This window comes from Anas acuta, chromosome 12 (assembly GCF_963932015.1).
Source record: "Anas acuta chromosome 12, bAnaAcu1.1, whole genome shotgun sequence".
Taxonomy (NCBI): domain Eukaryota; kingdom Metazoa; phylum Chordata; class Aves; order Anseriformes; family Anatidae; genus Anas; species Anas acuta.
The window spans coordinates 12,926,673-12,941,428 of record NC_088990.1 but is presented as its reverse complement, the minus strand read 5'-3'; the positions used below and the strand labels follow the sequence as shown (position 1 = coordinate 12,941,428).

Genomic DNA, 14,756 nt, shown 5'->3' with positions numbered 1-14,756 from the left:
CCCACGGCTGCTGCCTGCCCCACATCCGACCTCCTGGAGGCTGCGGTGTCCCTGAGCTCAAGTCACCTCTCGGTCCCCTGGCTGCCTCGTGGGGATGGCAGGGGACAGGTCTGGGGCCACGCTGGCCTCCCCAGAGGGGACTGGGACCAGGGGTGGGGATGGGGTGGGACAGAGCCAAGGTAGGATGGGGACTGGGTGTAATAGGATAAGGTGGAGACGGGGAAGGATGGGGATGGAGTAGGATGGGGATGGGGCCAAAGTAGGATGGGAATGGGGACGGATAGAACCAGGGAAGGCTGGGGAGAAGGCAGGATGGGGATGGGAACGGGACAGGACAGGATGGAGATGGGATTACCCAGGGTGGGATGGGGACGGGACAAACTGGGGCAGCCCCAGGCAGGGATGCAGGAGGAAGCACGTCTGCACCACAGCGTGCCCGTCCCCATGGGCTGGGATGGGGGGCTCCCACTGCCCCCCCAGTGCTGCTGTTCTCCCCGTGCTGCCCCGCCGGCCCGCGCGCTGGGGCTAATTTTAACCCTGGAGCGGGGCCAGGCCGGCCCCGACTTCCCTCGGCGTGATTTATCCCAGCCACTTCCCCTCCTCCTGCCAGCCCCGCGCCGGGGGGACGCGCGGGAGGGATGCTCAGCGCCGTGCCCCCTCCACGGAGCCCCTCCTGGAGCGGCTCCGCTTCCCCCCAAACCTCCCAGGGATCGGGGGAAGGTTTCTACCGACGGTTTTATTGAAAACGCTGTGGGCTGGATTGTTTTTTTTTTTTTTGGTGTTTTTTTTTTTTTATATATATATATCCCTTTTTCTAGTCAACAGCAGTGCTTGAGAAAAGAGATTTCCGTTCGCTTCTGTGTCTATTTAAAAATCGGTAAAAATGCTGCAGAAACGGTTGCGAAAAATGGAAAATATTGAAAATATCTCATGACCCCAAAACAAAACAAAAATTTCTCTTCCAAATAAAGACCTTTCCCCTCTGAAAAACTCTCAGTGTGCAAAATGTCGACCGCTTTGATTTCTCCTCCCAGCGAGCCGGGATGCGCCCACCTCTCTCCTCCGGGAGGACGGGTTTAGTGTTTTTTGTTGTTGTTTTTTTTTTTTTTGGAAAAGCTAAAAACGGGTGGGCAGAGCTACCAGCACCGCCACGTCGCTGTCCGTGTGTCTCGTGGGAAACACCCGCGTCCCCCCTGGACCCGCTGCGCGGTGGCACGGCACCGCAGCCCGCCTGGGGGAGACCCCGAAGGTTATTTGGTCACTAGCGTCATGAGTTCCCACTCGTCCTCAGCCCCCCTGAACAGAGAAGCTCTGCAAGGCCGCGGAGAGAAAACTGCGTGGTTTCGGAGGGGCAGCAAGCAGGCACGTCGGGGGGGGCGTTAGAGGTTGTCGTACATGCGCAGCGTCTTCTCCAGCTGCTGGCTGACGCGCTGGTAGAAGATGATCTGCTGCTTCAGGTAGGACTGCATCATCCTCTTGAAGTCGGCCACGCGCCGCTCGTGGAAGTGGTTCATCTCGGCCTGCAGGGCGAAGCCCACCACGCGGCAGCGCTTGCGGATCCCGTCCGCCTCCTCCTGGTCCATGCGGCCCTCGTCGCTCATCCGCTGGCTCTCCTTCACCTTCGCGAAGGCGCCTGGCGAGGCAGGGCAGAGTGAGAGCTGGCGGGGACCCCGAAATCCCCTAAAGGGATCGGGGATGCCTTTGGGTCCCCCGGCCCCTCCGGCCCCGGCTCCTGAGAGCCCCGAGCTGCTTCCCACCAGGAGCAGCTCTCCTCAGGGTGAGCGGTGTGCTCGGGTGGTTCACCAGCGCACCCAACCCTTGCACGGGTGCCGCTGCCAGCTGATAACAGCCTGGCCTCGGAGCTGGCAGCTGGGGCGAGCTCCCGAAAAGAAACTTTGCTACAAAGTGCAGGTTGGGCTGATAACAGCATGGGGCAGCCCTGGAGAGCCGGGCAGGACATTGCTGACTGCAGCATCCCGGGGACGGAGAGTGCCCGAGCCACGGCTGATGCTCCGACACCAGATTTCCCCCTCCTTCCTTTTATTTTTATAGCTCGGTTTCGAAAGAATCCCGCCTGGCTCTGGCCCTGCATTCCTCCCCCTCCTTAGCACAGAGGCTGTTTGCCTGCAAACAGGATCTGGCCTCCAGCGGACGCTGGGAATTCGTTCCCTCTCCCTGCCGGCAGCGGGGACCCGGGGTCGGGGAACTGCCGCTGCCCCCAGAGGAGGAGGAGGAGGAGGAGGAGGAGCCCGGAGGAAGCAAAGGTTGGAGGCCAAATCCTGCCTTCCGCTCTGCCCACGCGGCCTCGCTTCCGGACGGGATCCAGCCCGCGGTGGTAAACAAAGTGAGGAGAGGAGCGCAGGGAAGCGGCCAGGGCTGCTCCTCCGGCCAGCCCCTGGGGACACGGAGCCACGCAGGGGCTCTGGGGAAAAGCCCCTGGTCCCAAAGCCACCGGCCAGTGCGGATGTCCCCTCCCTGCTGTGTCCTGGGAGGGGTGCGTGGACTTCGGCCCCGCTCCCACACCCAGCCCGGCTGTGCGTCACACCCGGACAGGGCACGGGGACACCGCCGGCAGGGATTTATCCCCTGCCCTCCGCAGCCGCCCCGCACGGGGTGCTGAGCGCCCTGGGCAGCCGGGTGCTGGGCCCAGCCGTCCTCTTCTCTGACGTGCAGGGGTGTACTCGCAAAGATTTTGACCCCGGTTGTCCCCAGGAGGTCCAAAAACTGAGCCTGGAGCCAGCAGCACCTCCAGGGGCTGGGAAGTGCTGCCACGTGTGATGGTCCCGATGCCCGGCCTCATCATCATCCCCATCCTAATTGTCATCGACATTCCCATCCTCAACGTCATCCCCATCCTCATCATCATCCCCATCCTCATCATCATCCCCATCCTCCTTGTCATCCTTATCTTCATCATCATGCTTATCTTCAGTGTCATCCCCATCCTCATCCTCGTCCCCATCCTAATTATCATCCCCATCCTCATCGCCATCCCCATCCTCATCACCAACCCCATCCTCATCCTCGTCTCCATCCTAACCATCATCCCCAGCCCCATTCCCGTCTCCATCCCCATGCATCCTCATCCCCATCTCCATCCCAAACCCCATTCCCATCCCCGCACAGCACAGGGCTGCACCCCAGGTCCCACTCCACACGTGGGGCCATCATGCAAGACATCCCCAGCCCTAAGGGAGAAGAAGCCACCCCCGGGAGAGCCCCCGTACCTTTCTGGAGGTGGATGATGTCCGGGAAGTTGGAGAGGAGCCCCTGGTACAAAGAGAGAGTGTCCAGCATGAGGAACAGGTCGTTCTTGGGCTGCTCGGCGAACATCTCCCCCACGGTCTCGTACGTCTTGCCCGTGTGGGAGATGGCGTTGTTGAGGGCGTCGGAGCTGTAGGGGGGGTCCATGTGGAAGGAGTGGCTGATGGCCTGGAAGGCGTTGCCCAACTTCTGGAACTCCTTCCTGAAGCCCCCCACGTGCTTGCGCACCAGCTCCGAGGCCACGTTGGTGAGCTGCAGGACGCTGTCGTCCATCTTCTTGCTGAAGGCCTTGAAGGCGTCCACCCGGTCCTCCACGTCCTGCAGGTCCTGGTGCTCCGTGGGGATCTGGATGGTGAGCAGGAAGCTGGCGCCCACCATCTCGTCCTTCTCGGCCCGCCGCTTGCCCAGCTTCCACTGCTTCTCGTCGCGGCAGCAGAGGAAGTGCTGGAAGCCCTCGTACTGCGAGAGGACGGGGTGGCTGGTCATATGCTCCATCCAGAGGATCAGGCGCCGCTTGCGCTTCTCGATGAAGTCCTCCTCGAAGCGCCCGGTGGCCTGCTTCTCGGGCAGGTGGGGCACCGAGATGACGGTGAACTTGTGCAGCAGGCGGTTGTAGAGCCAGTCGAAGTGCTTGTAGCGCCGGTAGACGGGCGAGTTGATGTTGCTGGGGGTCAGCTTGTAGGAGATGTAGCTCTTGATGCCCTTGAACTTGGTCTGCTTGGTGGGGTCCTCCACCGAGCAGATGAAGGGGTGGGGGTTGGCCCTCCACTGGGGGCCCCGCGCCCCCATCTCGATGCTGTACGCCTCGGCGATCTTGGACATCAGGGGCACGTCGCCCAGGATGAAGGCTTCCACCCCCGAGCGCACGAAGCAGGAGAAGCGGTTGAGGTTCCTGCCCACCACGCTGCCCCTCTTGGAGGAGCTCAAGCTGTCCTGCCTCTCCAGCGACGGCTTGGCCCGGTAGCCGGCGGGCTGGTGGCCGTAGTAGGGCGGCGCCGGGGGCTGCAGCCCGGCCGAGGGGTGCCCGTTGGCACCCGGGGGGCCGCGGGGCTCCTCCACCACCGTGCAGGCGTCGTCCCAGTCATCCCAGTCATCATCGTCGTCATCCTCGAAGCTGCCCTGGTACGAGACGCTCGGCGGCGAGGCGTAGAAGGCCGAGCCGTGCCCGGGGGAGCCGGCGGGGCTGCCGGGGCTCTCGGTGTAGCCGGAGCCCGCTCGGGAGCGGAGGATTTCCACGTAGGAGGCCGGGAAGAGGCCGGTCTCGCCGCGGCTGTTGGTGCCCTGCAGCCAGCCGTCCAGAGAGTCCTCGCTGAAGATGACGAGCTCCTCGTTCTCCTGGATGCTGATCTCCTCCCTGTTCTCGCTCTGGAAGTTGTAGAGCGCTCGGGCTCGCAGCGCCATGGCCGGGAGGTTGGGGAGGGTAAGGGGGGGGGGGGGAAGGCGGCGGAGGACGGCCTCAAGCGGAGTCCCCGAAGAGCCGAGGCCGGTTTTGGGGGGAAAGGTGGCGGAAAGCGAGCGGGAGCCGCTTCAGGGCTCGACGCCCCGCTGGAGGCACGGAGCCCCGCTGCTGGCCACCGGCCCCCGGGGGGGCGGCCGCCGGGCTTAGCATCCACCGGGGGGGCTCAGCACCACTCGGCACAGCTCGGCACAGCTCGGCACCACTTGGCACAGCTCAGCAGGGTTTGGCACAGCTCGGCACGGCTCGGGACCACTTGGCACGGTTCAGCCCAGCTCGGCACGGTTCAGCACCGCTCAGCCCCACTCAGCCCCTGTCCCCCCCCGCTCCCCCCCCAGCTGCCTCCCCCTCCGCAGGCAGCCCAGGGGGGCTTTCCGCCAGCCTTTTTTTGGGTTGTTTCGCCTTGTTTTGCTCAGTTTGCTTGTTTTTTTTTTCTTTCCCTTGGTTTGTTTTTGTGGTTTTCTTGCTTTTTTTTTGCCTGCCCCCCCCTCTTTTCCCAGCCGCCCCCCCCCTCCCACCCCACCCCCGGCTCTCTCCGTTCCCGCAAACCTGCAGCGGGACGGAGCGGGCGGCGGGGCCCGGTGCGGGTGCGGGTCCCGGTGCGGGTCCCGGTGCCGGTGCCGCTCCCCGGTTCCCCGGTGCCGGTGCCGGGCTGGCCCCGCCGCCCCCCCCCGGTGACGCACGGCCCCGCCGGGCTCCCCGCGCCGCCCTCCGCCGCCCTCTGCAGGCAGCACCCGCCCCGGGGGGGGGGCACCGGGCCGGCCTCCCCCCTCCCTCCCCGCACCATTCCCATCCCGGTTCCCCCCCCCCCTCCGCCGCACGGGACCCCCAAATCCGCGCCCCCCCCCCCCTTCCACCGCTCCCCTCCCCTCCGGGGGAGCGGCGGGGGTGGGGTCCTCCGAGCGGGCAGGGGGCGCTGTGATAGGGGCGGCGGCGCTCTAGGCGCGGCGTCTCGGTGGGCGGAAGTGCGCGCGGGCGTTGCTATGGAGGAGCTGAGCGCGGCCCTGCAGGCCTTGGCCGAGCCCGCGGGGCCGCACCCGAGGCTCGGCGCCTACAAGGGCCGCTCCGGGGGGGGGCTGGGGCAGGCCGAGCGCCGGCAGCGCCTCCTCCGCCTCCAGAGAGAGTGAGAGCCGATGGGGGGGACGCGGGGGGAGCGGGGGAGGCCGCAGGGATAGAGGCCTGCAGGCTGCGGGGCCTGGCTGGGGGGGGAGGCCTGAGGGGAGGAGGGGGGCGGGGGAGGGCTGAGGGGGGTGGGGGAGGGGTTTCTGTGTCGCCCTGTGCCTTTATTCCTTCTCCTTCCCCCTGCAGGAGGCGGCTGGACTACGTGAACCATGCCCGGAGGCTGGCAGAGAACGACTGGGTTGGGGTGGAGAGCGATGAGGAGGAGGATGAAGAGGAGGATGAGGAGGAGGAGATGGAGGTGGAGAGGAAGCTGCCCAAGCGCTACGCCAACCAGGTGTGCGGCTGCCCCAGGCAGGCTCTGGGTGCTCAGTGGCTCAGCCTTCCTGCTGCGTACACGGGCAGAGGGCAGGCTGAGCTGGGCTGCGTGCAGGCTCTGGGGGGTTTGAGCCCTGCTAAAGGCGTTTATGCACCACTGTGCAGTGCTCTGTTAAAGATTTCTGCTTCTCATCACCCTTAGGGCACCAGGAAGGAAGGGAAACCTTGGCAGAGGGGGCTCCTCAGCCTCAGCGCCACGTTTCCTCTAAAAGGCACACAGGTTTTGTGCTGGTGCCACCAAACATGCTGAGGGGCCTGGGCCTGGAGAGTTCTCTTTATCCCTAACGTTACTCATCCCTGAGGTCCGCCAGCTGTTTAAAACTAAATGAATGAAATGAAGGGCTGAAGTGAGGCTGGCACAGGGACCGGGATGCCCAGGTGAGGGCTGCAAGCCCCGCACTGTGCTCGGAAGCTTAGTCAGGAGAAAGACGTAGGGGAAGAGCCTGCTGCACAGGTTAGTCAGAGGGAGCTGGGTGCTGTAATTCAGCCCAGTGAGCAACACAAGTTGTCCATGAAGCACCTGGAGGAGCTGTAGTACAGAGCCAAAACCTTCCTGCTTTGTCCTTAAGCCGTGTGTTTACTGTGGCTGCAGGGGCGTTGTTACTAGCTGCTTTTCCATGTTTCCCCGCAGCTGATGCTGTCCGAGTGGCTGATTGATGTCCCCGTGGACCTGGAGCAGGAGTGGCTTGCTGTGGTGTGTCCCGTCGGGAAGCGGGCGCTGGTCGTGGCCTCCCGGGTACGTAACAGAGTGAGGGGTGTCCTGTCCTGCACCCTTCCTGTGCCAGCCAGCCTAAGGCTGCCCCGTGTGTCGAGCTCCCCAGGGCACGAACCCCCTGAGAACTGCAAACATTTGGGCTCTGGGATCCGTGCTGAGCACCCAGCACCTCTCCTTGGGCAGGCGGGTTGGGGGCGAGCTGTGTTCCAGCACCCCGGGGGTGTTCCTGCTGCGGCAGGAGGGTGCTGAGCACAGCTGTGAGGTTGTTCTGCCTCCCTTTTCCTCTCAGGGCTCCACAGCGGCTTACACCAAGAGCGGCTTCTGTGTCACCAGGTTCCCCTCGCTGCTCCCAGGGGGAAACCGGCACAATTCAACGAGTGAGAAAGGTAACGAGTGATCTGAGGAGGGTTTTGGGGCAGGCAGAGGACAGCCTCTGTCTTCTCCGTGCATGTGCACGTACCCACAGGCGTGGTGGCTCAGTGCTGCTCCCCGGGGCCCCCAAATTGCTCCCGTTTCTGGTGCCAGGGGTTAGTCAGCTTCAGGCTGTCCGTGTTTCTCCGGAGATACCTAGATGTGGATGATCTCTGATGCCTTTATGCTAAATAAGACCATTTCTTCTAATTAGCTGCCTGGTTAATTGCTTAAACCTCAGTGTTCTCATTACGTTGAGCAGCAGAGCTGCTTACAGCCTGCTCTCGTTAATACCTTTTACCATGGCTTGGCTTGCACTGGGGTGGGGATAGAGATGGATAAAGCGCCTTTGCCTGACAGATGCTTTTCCTTGCTGTGCCTCTGCGTGGTACCTTTGTAGATCCTTTGAGCTAATAACTTTTTGTGGCCACGTGTACAAGGAGGGCTTCCCGCTGCACCTCCGGGTCTGCGCTGGGGCTCGGTGCAGGAGGGATTTGATCTGGCGCTTGCGGGGGGCTTGGGCAGCGCCCGGACCTCCTGGTGTCTGTGCGCAGTGTACTGCATCTTGGACTGCATCTACAGCGAGGCGCAGCAGACGTACTACATCCTCGACGTGATGTGCTGGAGGGGACACCCTGTGTACGACTGCCAGGTACCGAATTTCTCCCTTCTGCTCCCGATTCCCTGAGCTGGATTTCAGCCGGAGCTCAGCAGCGTGGGGAGTGCTGGAGTGAACCAGCAGCACCTCTACAGCTCGCGGGCTGGCGGCTGCTGGCGTAACGGGGCAAATTTTGGGGGTGTTCTGAGGGAAGTGTGCAAGGGGAGGGTGCTCGTTGTAAATCTGTGAGGGCTGCGGCCCTGCAGGTGCGGATGTGTGGCGGATAGTAATTAAGGGCTGTCTCTTTTCTCAGACTGACTTCAGATTCTTCTGGCTCTTCTCAAAGATCCAAGAGGAGGAAGGGCTGGGAGAGAAAAGCAGGATTAATCCAGTAAGTTCTTTTGTACTGGCAGGAGGAGGAGGCTGGGGGGTAAGCTCTCCTGTTCAGCAGGCTTCAGCACTTTTGTTTGCAGGCAAAAGCTTTCTTTTTTTTTTCCCCTTCCAGATCAGGCTTCAAAGCGTACTTGTGACGGAATGGGCTGACATGTTCAGGATGTAAATAGAGCCGCGGAGCGTTGTAAATGAATGTGGGTTTTTCTTTCCAGCCAAAGTGCCGAGGGAGATCAGGCTGCAGGATATCGGCTAACGTCCACGCCTCTTTCAGCTTTTGCTTGCAGTGGAATGGAAAACCAGTGTGGTTTCTAGAGGGACGGTGTCGGTCTGCAGCCTGCCTACAAAGGGAATTATTCTTTGGTAGTCCGGGCTTACGAGGCAGGGATAAAGGATCACAAAGCTTTAGCAGGAGCTCAAGCCAGTCGCTGAAGTTGTAGGGGTGGGCGTTGCGTTGCCACCTGGAGTCTCTGAAGACTTGTATGTGTGTGTGTGGGGCCAGCCCTGGCACCCACGGTGGCGTGGAAAGTGATTTTTGGGGACAGACACGAGGGGATTTGGCAGCCTGGCTGGCAGAGCTGAGCAAGGCAGCCTCTGGGTGGAGCAGATCTTTCATTAATGGGGAGAAATGCTCCTGTGCCAGCTCGGAGGTATCCGTGTTCGGAGAACATCCTGTTCTGACTCCAACAAGAATATCCAGAAGACAGCTCCCTGACGAGGGGGGGGGTCGTTTCAGCTTCCATTTCCTGGGTGGAAAGGTTTGCTTGGCTGAGCCAGCAGCCGGGCGCAGACATCTGTCTGCTTTGCATCCTGCCCAGAGGTCATCACTTTCTATTTTGGTTAAGAGAGCATCTCAGGGTCAGCTCCCCTGAAAAGCCCTTCCTGCAGCCTCGGATGCTTGGGGAAAGGTAGCAGGGGCACGCAGGGCCTCTGCCATCTGCACCCCCAACAAAATGCCGGGGGTGTGTTTGGAGCAGGGATGATAGATGCAAAATACCTGAAATAGATCCTTCTGGGCACGCGGGGGGTCGTGACGATCCCGGGTTGTCTCTCAGAGGTTGCTCGCTGTTACTGGAGCGAGGCCTGAGACCTGTCTGGTTCCTTCCTCCTGTCGTTCCTGTTAAGCCTTGAACCAGGGGAAACGCTTCCTCCTCAGCCACCTCCACGCCAGTGCTTGGTTCACTGAATTGTTCTCTCTTAGGCTGTGCGGTTTTCTCTCCTCTAACCCTCTTCTTTTACCATTTCAGTACAAATTTGTGGGCCTGCAGAATTATCCCTGCACCCCGGAGAGCCTGTGCACGGTGCTGGCCGCGGACTACCCGTTCGAGGTGAGAACACGCAGGGGGACAGCCTGGCTGCATGCCTGCCAGAGCGCACCCCAGCCTCCTGGGAGCTCTCCCCAGGCCTGCGGGAAGCCTGCCGAGCTGCCGTGCTGCTCAGGGAAGTGTCTGGGGAAGGCTTTGTGTGCGGGTGGCTGTCACCAAGCACAGGCTGCATCCAGCCAGGGTGGTTAGGGAGGGTTAAAGCGCAGTGTTCCCTGCGTTTGGACCGTCCTTACCCTCCCTGGGAAGAGCTGAGTTGATGGAGATTGCCTCCAGAAGTAGCATAACTCACATTCACGTGGAAATATGACAGAGCTGAACTTCTCAGGGCCAGAGCTGGCTCCATTTACTGCCCCAGGTGGGGCCTGAGGATCTGTGCAGCGTGCTGGGCTGCATGCTGGCAGCTCTCAGGAGGTCTGTGAGGCAGGCAGGCTGGTGTCATTCTCTGAAATCTGCTGCAGACTCTGTGTTTCCTCCCTCGAGCTGCTCCCATCTGCCCGTGTGCAGGACACTCAGCTGTGCTGCCTCTCCTGGGGAGGAAAGGGGTGGGTTTGAGCTCACGGCAGCTTCTGGGGGCACCTGAGTCCTTCTGGGATGTGGCCCCAGGGGTCTGTCGTGCTGCTGCCACCGGATCTGGCAGAGGGAATAGCGTGAGATCTTCTTGCTTCTGTCCAGAGCCAGCAGCTTCCTGCCTTTGGCTCCTGCTGTTCCTGGCTGGCTCTCAGAGGCGCTCATTCCCCTGTAAGAGGGGCTGGCAGTGCTGCTCAGCCCCTCTGCTGCCCCGTGAGGAAGGGCAGGGCAGGCACTGGCATGCCGAGCAGCTCAGCTGCATGGTGGCGAGTCGCAGGCCCCACCATAAATGTCGTAGAAGCTTTTGGTGGCTGACCTGGCACCAAAGCAGAGAAGGATGGGGGATGCAGGGGCCGTGACAAACACCTGGGAGCCAGGAGCTCTTCCAGTTGCTGCAGCAGTTCCTGCAGCGCGCTCAGCCTTGCTCCTAGCTCAGGGGCAGCCTCCACAGGGGTCGCTTGTCCTACGAAGCCAAAAGCCACACTGGGACTGCGTCTCTTGTGCTTGCACGGCCCAAATTAGCGATTAACAGAAGTGCAGGTTTAAACTTCGGGGAGGCTCGTTGGGCTGTGAGGGCTGACTTTGCCTTCTGCTCGTTAAGGCCAGGACGGTCGTCAAAGGAAGTCAGAAACTGCTCTGAACACAGGTAGGGGAGTGGGAACTGAAGAAAACCTGAAGGAAAAACTCAACGTGCTCAGCTGACTGCCTCAGCAGCAGCAGGCATCCCCTTTCTCCTGCTGTCTTTGCGGAAGGCACAAATGCAGCCTCGCTGTAGACTGGGCAGTGTAATAGATATCTCCTTGCGCCTGGGCCCAGCATCCTGTGATGAATCACGCTAAATAGGTTTGTGAAAGCAGGGGAGGCTTTTCTCTGCCTATTGGGCATGGAGTGGCCGTAGTTATTCAGCCTATTAGCAGGCTGTTATGGGTGCGGTGGCGACAGACGTGGTCTGCGCTTTCAAATTTGGGTCCTCAGAGTTAATCTGTAACCTCGGAGTTAGGACCTGGCTCCTAGTTTGCTATTTTCAGAGTAGGAGTTCGTTTATTTTTTTTTTTTTCCATTGAATGTAGTGGACTTTGGATCAGTCAGCTGGCACTGAGTTTTGAGTGTTTTTTGGAGGGGATTTCAGGAGCTACCCACAGATCTGAGTAAAACAGCATGCGAGTTTCTAGGAAGGCAGGGGGAGCCAAAGTCTCTCAGAAAACCCGATGTGGAGGAGGAGGCCTGCTACCGAGCACCTAACATCTGGAAAGCATGGCTGTAAAATGTGAAATCCTTCCCGGCCAGTTTCTCAAACGGTTCAGTCGTATGGAGCCACTTCGTATGGAGCCACTCTCAGCCCTTATCTTGATGTGGCTGGTGTCAGAGTAGTGACTCAGGATAAAGGGCACAGCCAACAGATTAAATAAACCGAAAGGAACATGGGAGTTACAGTAACTTAGCAGAAATCACGGGGAGGAGGAATGTGACCTAACCCTCTACCAGGCTCCGAATTCCTCCGTTTGGGGAAGCTGTGTGGAGCTGTCTGGAAGGCAGAAGCGTTTCCAGGTGCTGATGTTGCTAAAAGATTCCTGCGGGTGCTGGAGAGTCCCCGCAGCTCGCAGAGGGCTGTGCATCTGCCCGTGAGAGCGCAGTGGTGTGGTGCTGCATGACCTGGCTCCCCTCCGTGCATCTTCCCAGGAAGCAGGGAGAGGGGGGGAGAGAGAAGCTCTGCACTTAGATATCCGGGGGCTTACACAAGCTGTTTACTGTTCTGCTTTCGTGTGTTCCTAGCACGGGAATCCCCCCTTTTCTGGGATCATTTTGCAAGCTCTTAACAGTGCCCAAAAATTACAGCCTTAGTGACGTGGGGAGCAACACCCGCTCTGCTGGAAGCCGGTGCCTGGGTGCAGAGGTGGACACGTGCCTGCACTTTGCCTGGCCAGGCTCACAGGCACCAAACTCACCTCGGTCTGCACGGTCCCTCCATGCTTTGGCTCACTGCTGGTACAGGTGCCCCTTTTCTGGGGGCTGTGGGCTCCAGGAGGGGCCAGGGAGCACTTGGGGCTGCTGCAGCTTATCCTGACAGAGCTGAACGTGGTGGGCTCTTTTCTTCGCCCGCTTGTGCCCACTCAGCCACTTGTACTCGTAGGGAAATGGCCTCTAAGAGCTCACGAGGCTGAGCTAAAAGCAGCAGCACCTCCTGAGCCAGCTGGTCTTGCAGCAGGATCGAACCTCGCCGAGTGCACCCCTGGGAAACCCAGGGAAAGCGGGGCTGAGGAGGCTTGGGCGTGGGGAAAATGCCAGCCACGAGGGTTTGGGTCTCAGCCTTTGGAGGCCTGAGTGCCCGTAGCTGTCATTGATCGCTGGAGGAGCTCTCTCTCGGGAAGCATTAAGAGTTTGTTTTGCATAAGCAAGCTGGAAGGGCTGTAGCAGTGTCACTAGGAAGCGGGGCTCCTTGGCGTCACGCGCTCCCACTAATTACTGTCCCAATGTATTATTTAAAATAAGCCTAATCCGGTAAAATGGCCTTTCTGTGCACTGCCTCCTTCGGAATCGGGGTGGCTTTTCTGTGGAGTGGGATCACAGCAACCAGGGGAAAAGCACTGCTCCGTGCCTCGAAACGTTTGCCTTTGATGCCTTAAAGCCTTCTGGCACGCGCTGGACCTGTGCTGATCTTCCAGGGCAGCAGCTCTGCGGGTTTCCCCTTTCCCTTCCGCTCTTTATTGAGATAAAACGATCCAGCTGGTGGCTTTGGCCGGTGAGCGAGGAGCGGTGCCGCCGTCTGGCGCTCTGGTTGACCTGTAAAAGCCTCCAGCTCGGGCTTTTCACCTGCTCTCTCTCCTTCCTGCAGGTCGACGGCCTTCTCTTCTACCACAAGCAAACCCACTACACGCCCGGCAGCACCCCGCTGGTGGGCTGGCTCCGGCCCTACATGCTGCCCGAGATCCTGGGGCTCTCCGTGCCCCCCACGGCGCTCACAGCCAAGCCCCACTACGCTGGGCATCAGCTCCAGCAGATCATCGAGAGCAAGAAGAGTAAAAAGCTGGCGGAGGGGCCGCCGAGCACTGCTGGGGACGGGCACTACGAGTTGGAACATTTGTCTACCCCGCAGCCAGCGGGCTCGCCGGGGGGCCAGGAGGAAGCAGTGAGGATGGAGAATTAGGCTGCTGGGGGAGGAGGAAGGAAAAGGTTTCTAAAAGGTTTCTTGCTCCCTTGGGGGGCAGCGAAGGTAATCGTTATAGGATGGCTTTGTGTAAAGGGCACGGCGGTGCCCTGAGAGCCACTTTTTGGCCTCGCAGAAGCGAGGACTTCCATAGGATCGTCTGCTTCTCTGCTCGGGCACTCACCTGCTGTGAAATAAAACAACCTGGCCCGAGCTGCGGGGCTCCCAGCTCAGCCCCTGCTTCTGTCCCAGGCTCTGGGATCCTGCTGCTGGGGCGGGGGTCCTGCTGGCAGCCGTGCCCTCAGGGCGCCGCAGCCTGCTGCCCCAGCTGTTTGCCCGGGCCTTCTCAATGAAAGTTTTGTGGTCAGCCTGCTTCTAGTAACACAAATCTGCAGCGGGCCGGCCGTACAGCTGCAGGCAGGGCTTTCCACGCCCACGAGCTGCTGAGAAGCTCGCTCCCCTTGCATCACAGCTGGCCCTGCCTCTCAGCACGGCTCCGTGCTGCGTGAGCCCCAGCCTGGGCGCCGGGCTTTTCTCGGCAGAGGGAGGAAGGAATGATTTCGCTCTCAAAACCGACGGTGCCAAATAAAAAGGCTTCTCAGAAACGCGAATTCTTCAGCGTCTCCCTGCTACCTCAGAGCCGAGGCACGCTGTGCCTCCCAAAGGGGGATTACAAAGCTGGTTGCAAAGCCACTGAATGGATTTTAATTCTGAAGGGCTTTAATTCTCAGCGCAGCGAGCTGCTCCAGCCCCTACCTGCCTAAGCCCACTTTCCTGCATGTCCCTGGGGCTGGTTCCCCCTCACCCTCGCTGTCCCCAGCTTGTTTTCGAAGGGGAGATGACAAAAGCCAGAGCAGGGCCACTCTAAATGTGGAGGGGGAGAGGAAAATGGGCAAAACCCATGGGATTGGGGTGTCCTTGTGCGAATGCCTCCCTGTGGCCCCCGAGGAGGGCCCGTGCCCAGCAGGAGATAGCGCCAGCAGGGAGGCTGCACACAGATAGCGGGGGCACTCGCCTTCTGCCCTCACCCCCCCATTTTTCCCAGAAAATGCTCGTTTCTGTGCCAAGCACGTGGGCTGCTCACGATTATCTGACTGTGCTGCCGCTATCGATTACAGCCACGGGAGCTGTCAGCGTGGCGGGGGGACGGGGCCGCCCCCTGCTCCCCATCCACAGGAGGAGAGGAAACGGCCCCCCAGCTCTGGGACCCCTTTTTCGTCGCTCAGCCGTGTCCACGGCCCTTTTTGAGCAGCGGGTTGTGTTTTTAGCCTGCAAAGCGACTGCTGCAGGGGGACAGGACAAGCAGCTGGGCTGCCTGGTCCCCAAAGCGGTGCGGAGAGAGGCCCTGGGAGCGCCGGGAGGGCAGCGGGGTCTGGGCGCATCCAGCC

At 60.7% G+C, this 14,756-nt stretch overlaps 2 protein-coding genes across 2 annotated transcripts; one reads left to right on the top strand and one right to left on the bottom strand.

Annotated features, from left to right (window-relative positions):
* Positions 1–844: 844 nt before the first annotated feature.
* Positions 845–5,388, bottom strand: SNX33 (sorting nexin 33). The gene is made up of 2 exons (XM_068696438.1): positions 3,228–5,388; positions 845–1,633 (listed from the first exon to the last, which is right to left on the bottom strand). Exons 1-2 carry the CDS (start codon positions 4,663–4,665, stop codon positions 1,380–1,382), a joined length of 1,692 nt encoding a protein of 563 aa, XP_068552539.1. The 5' UTR covers positions 4,666–5,388; the 3' UTR covers positions 845–1,379.
* Positions 5,389–5,594: 206 nt separating this feature from the next.
* Positions 5,595–13,979, top strand: SNUPN (snurportin 1). Its single transcript, XM_068696459.1, has 8 exons — positions 5,595–5,843; positions 6,029–6,176; positions 6,849–6,953; positions 7,222–7,318; positions 7,898–7,995; positions 8,255–8,332; positions 9,579–9,659; positions 13,057–13,979. Exons 1-8 carry the CDS (start codon positions 5,704–5,706, stop codon positions 13,366–13,368), a joined length of 1,059 nt encoding a protein of 352 aa, XP_068552560.1. The 5' UTR covers positions 5,595–5,703; the 3' UTR covers positions 13,369–13,979.
* The last annotated feature ends 777 nt before the right edge of the window (positions 13,980–14,756 follow it).

What these genes read in the sequence shown, in the direction of transcription:
- SNUPN (XM_068696459.1), top strand. Translation starts at nt 5,704, where the DNA reads ATGGAGGAGCTGAGCGCGGCCCTGCAGGCCTTGGCCGAGCCCGCGGGG. An exon ending in CGCTGGTCGTGGCCTCCCGG is followed by an intron (nt 6,954 to 7,221) that starts GTACGTAACAGA and finishes TTTTCCTCTCAG; the next exon opens with GGCTCCACAGCGGCTTACAC. An exon ending in AGAAAAGCAGGATTAATCCA is followed by an intron (nt 8,333 to 9,578) that starts GTAAGTTCTTTT and finishes TTACCATTTCAG; the next exon opens with TACAAATTTGTGGGCCTGCA.
- SNX33 (XM_068696438.1), bottom strand. Translation starts at nt 4,665, where the DNA reads ATGGCGCTGCGAGCCCGAGCGCTCTACAACTTCCAGAGCGAGAACAGG. An exon ending in CATCATCCACCTCCAGAAAG is followed by an intron (nt 1,634 to 3,227) that starts GTACGGGGGCTC and finishes CTGCCTCGCCAG; the next exon opens with GCGCCTTCGCGAAGGTGAAG.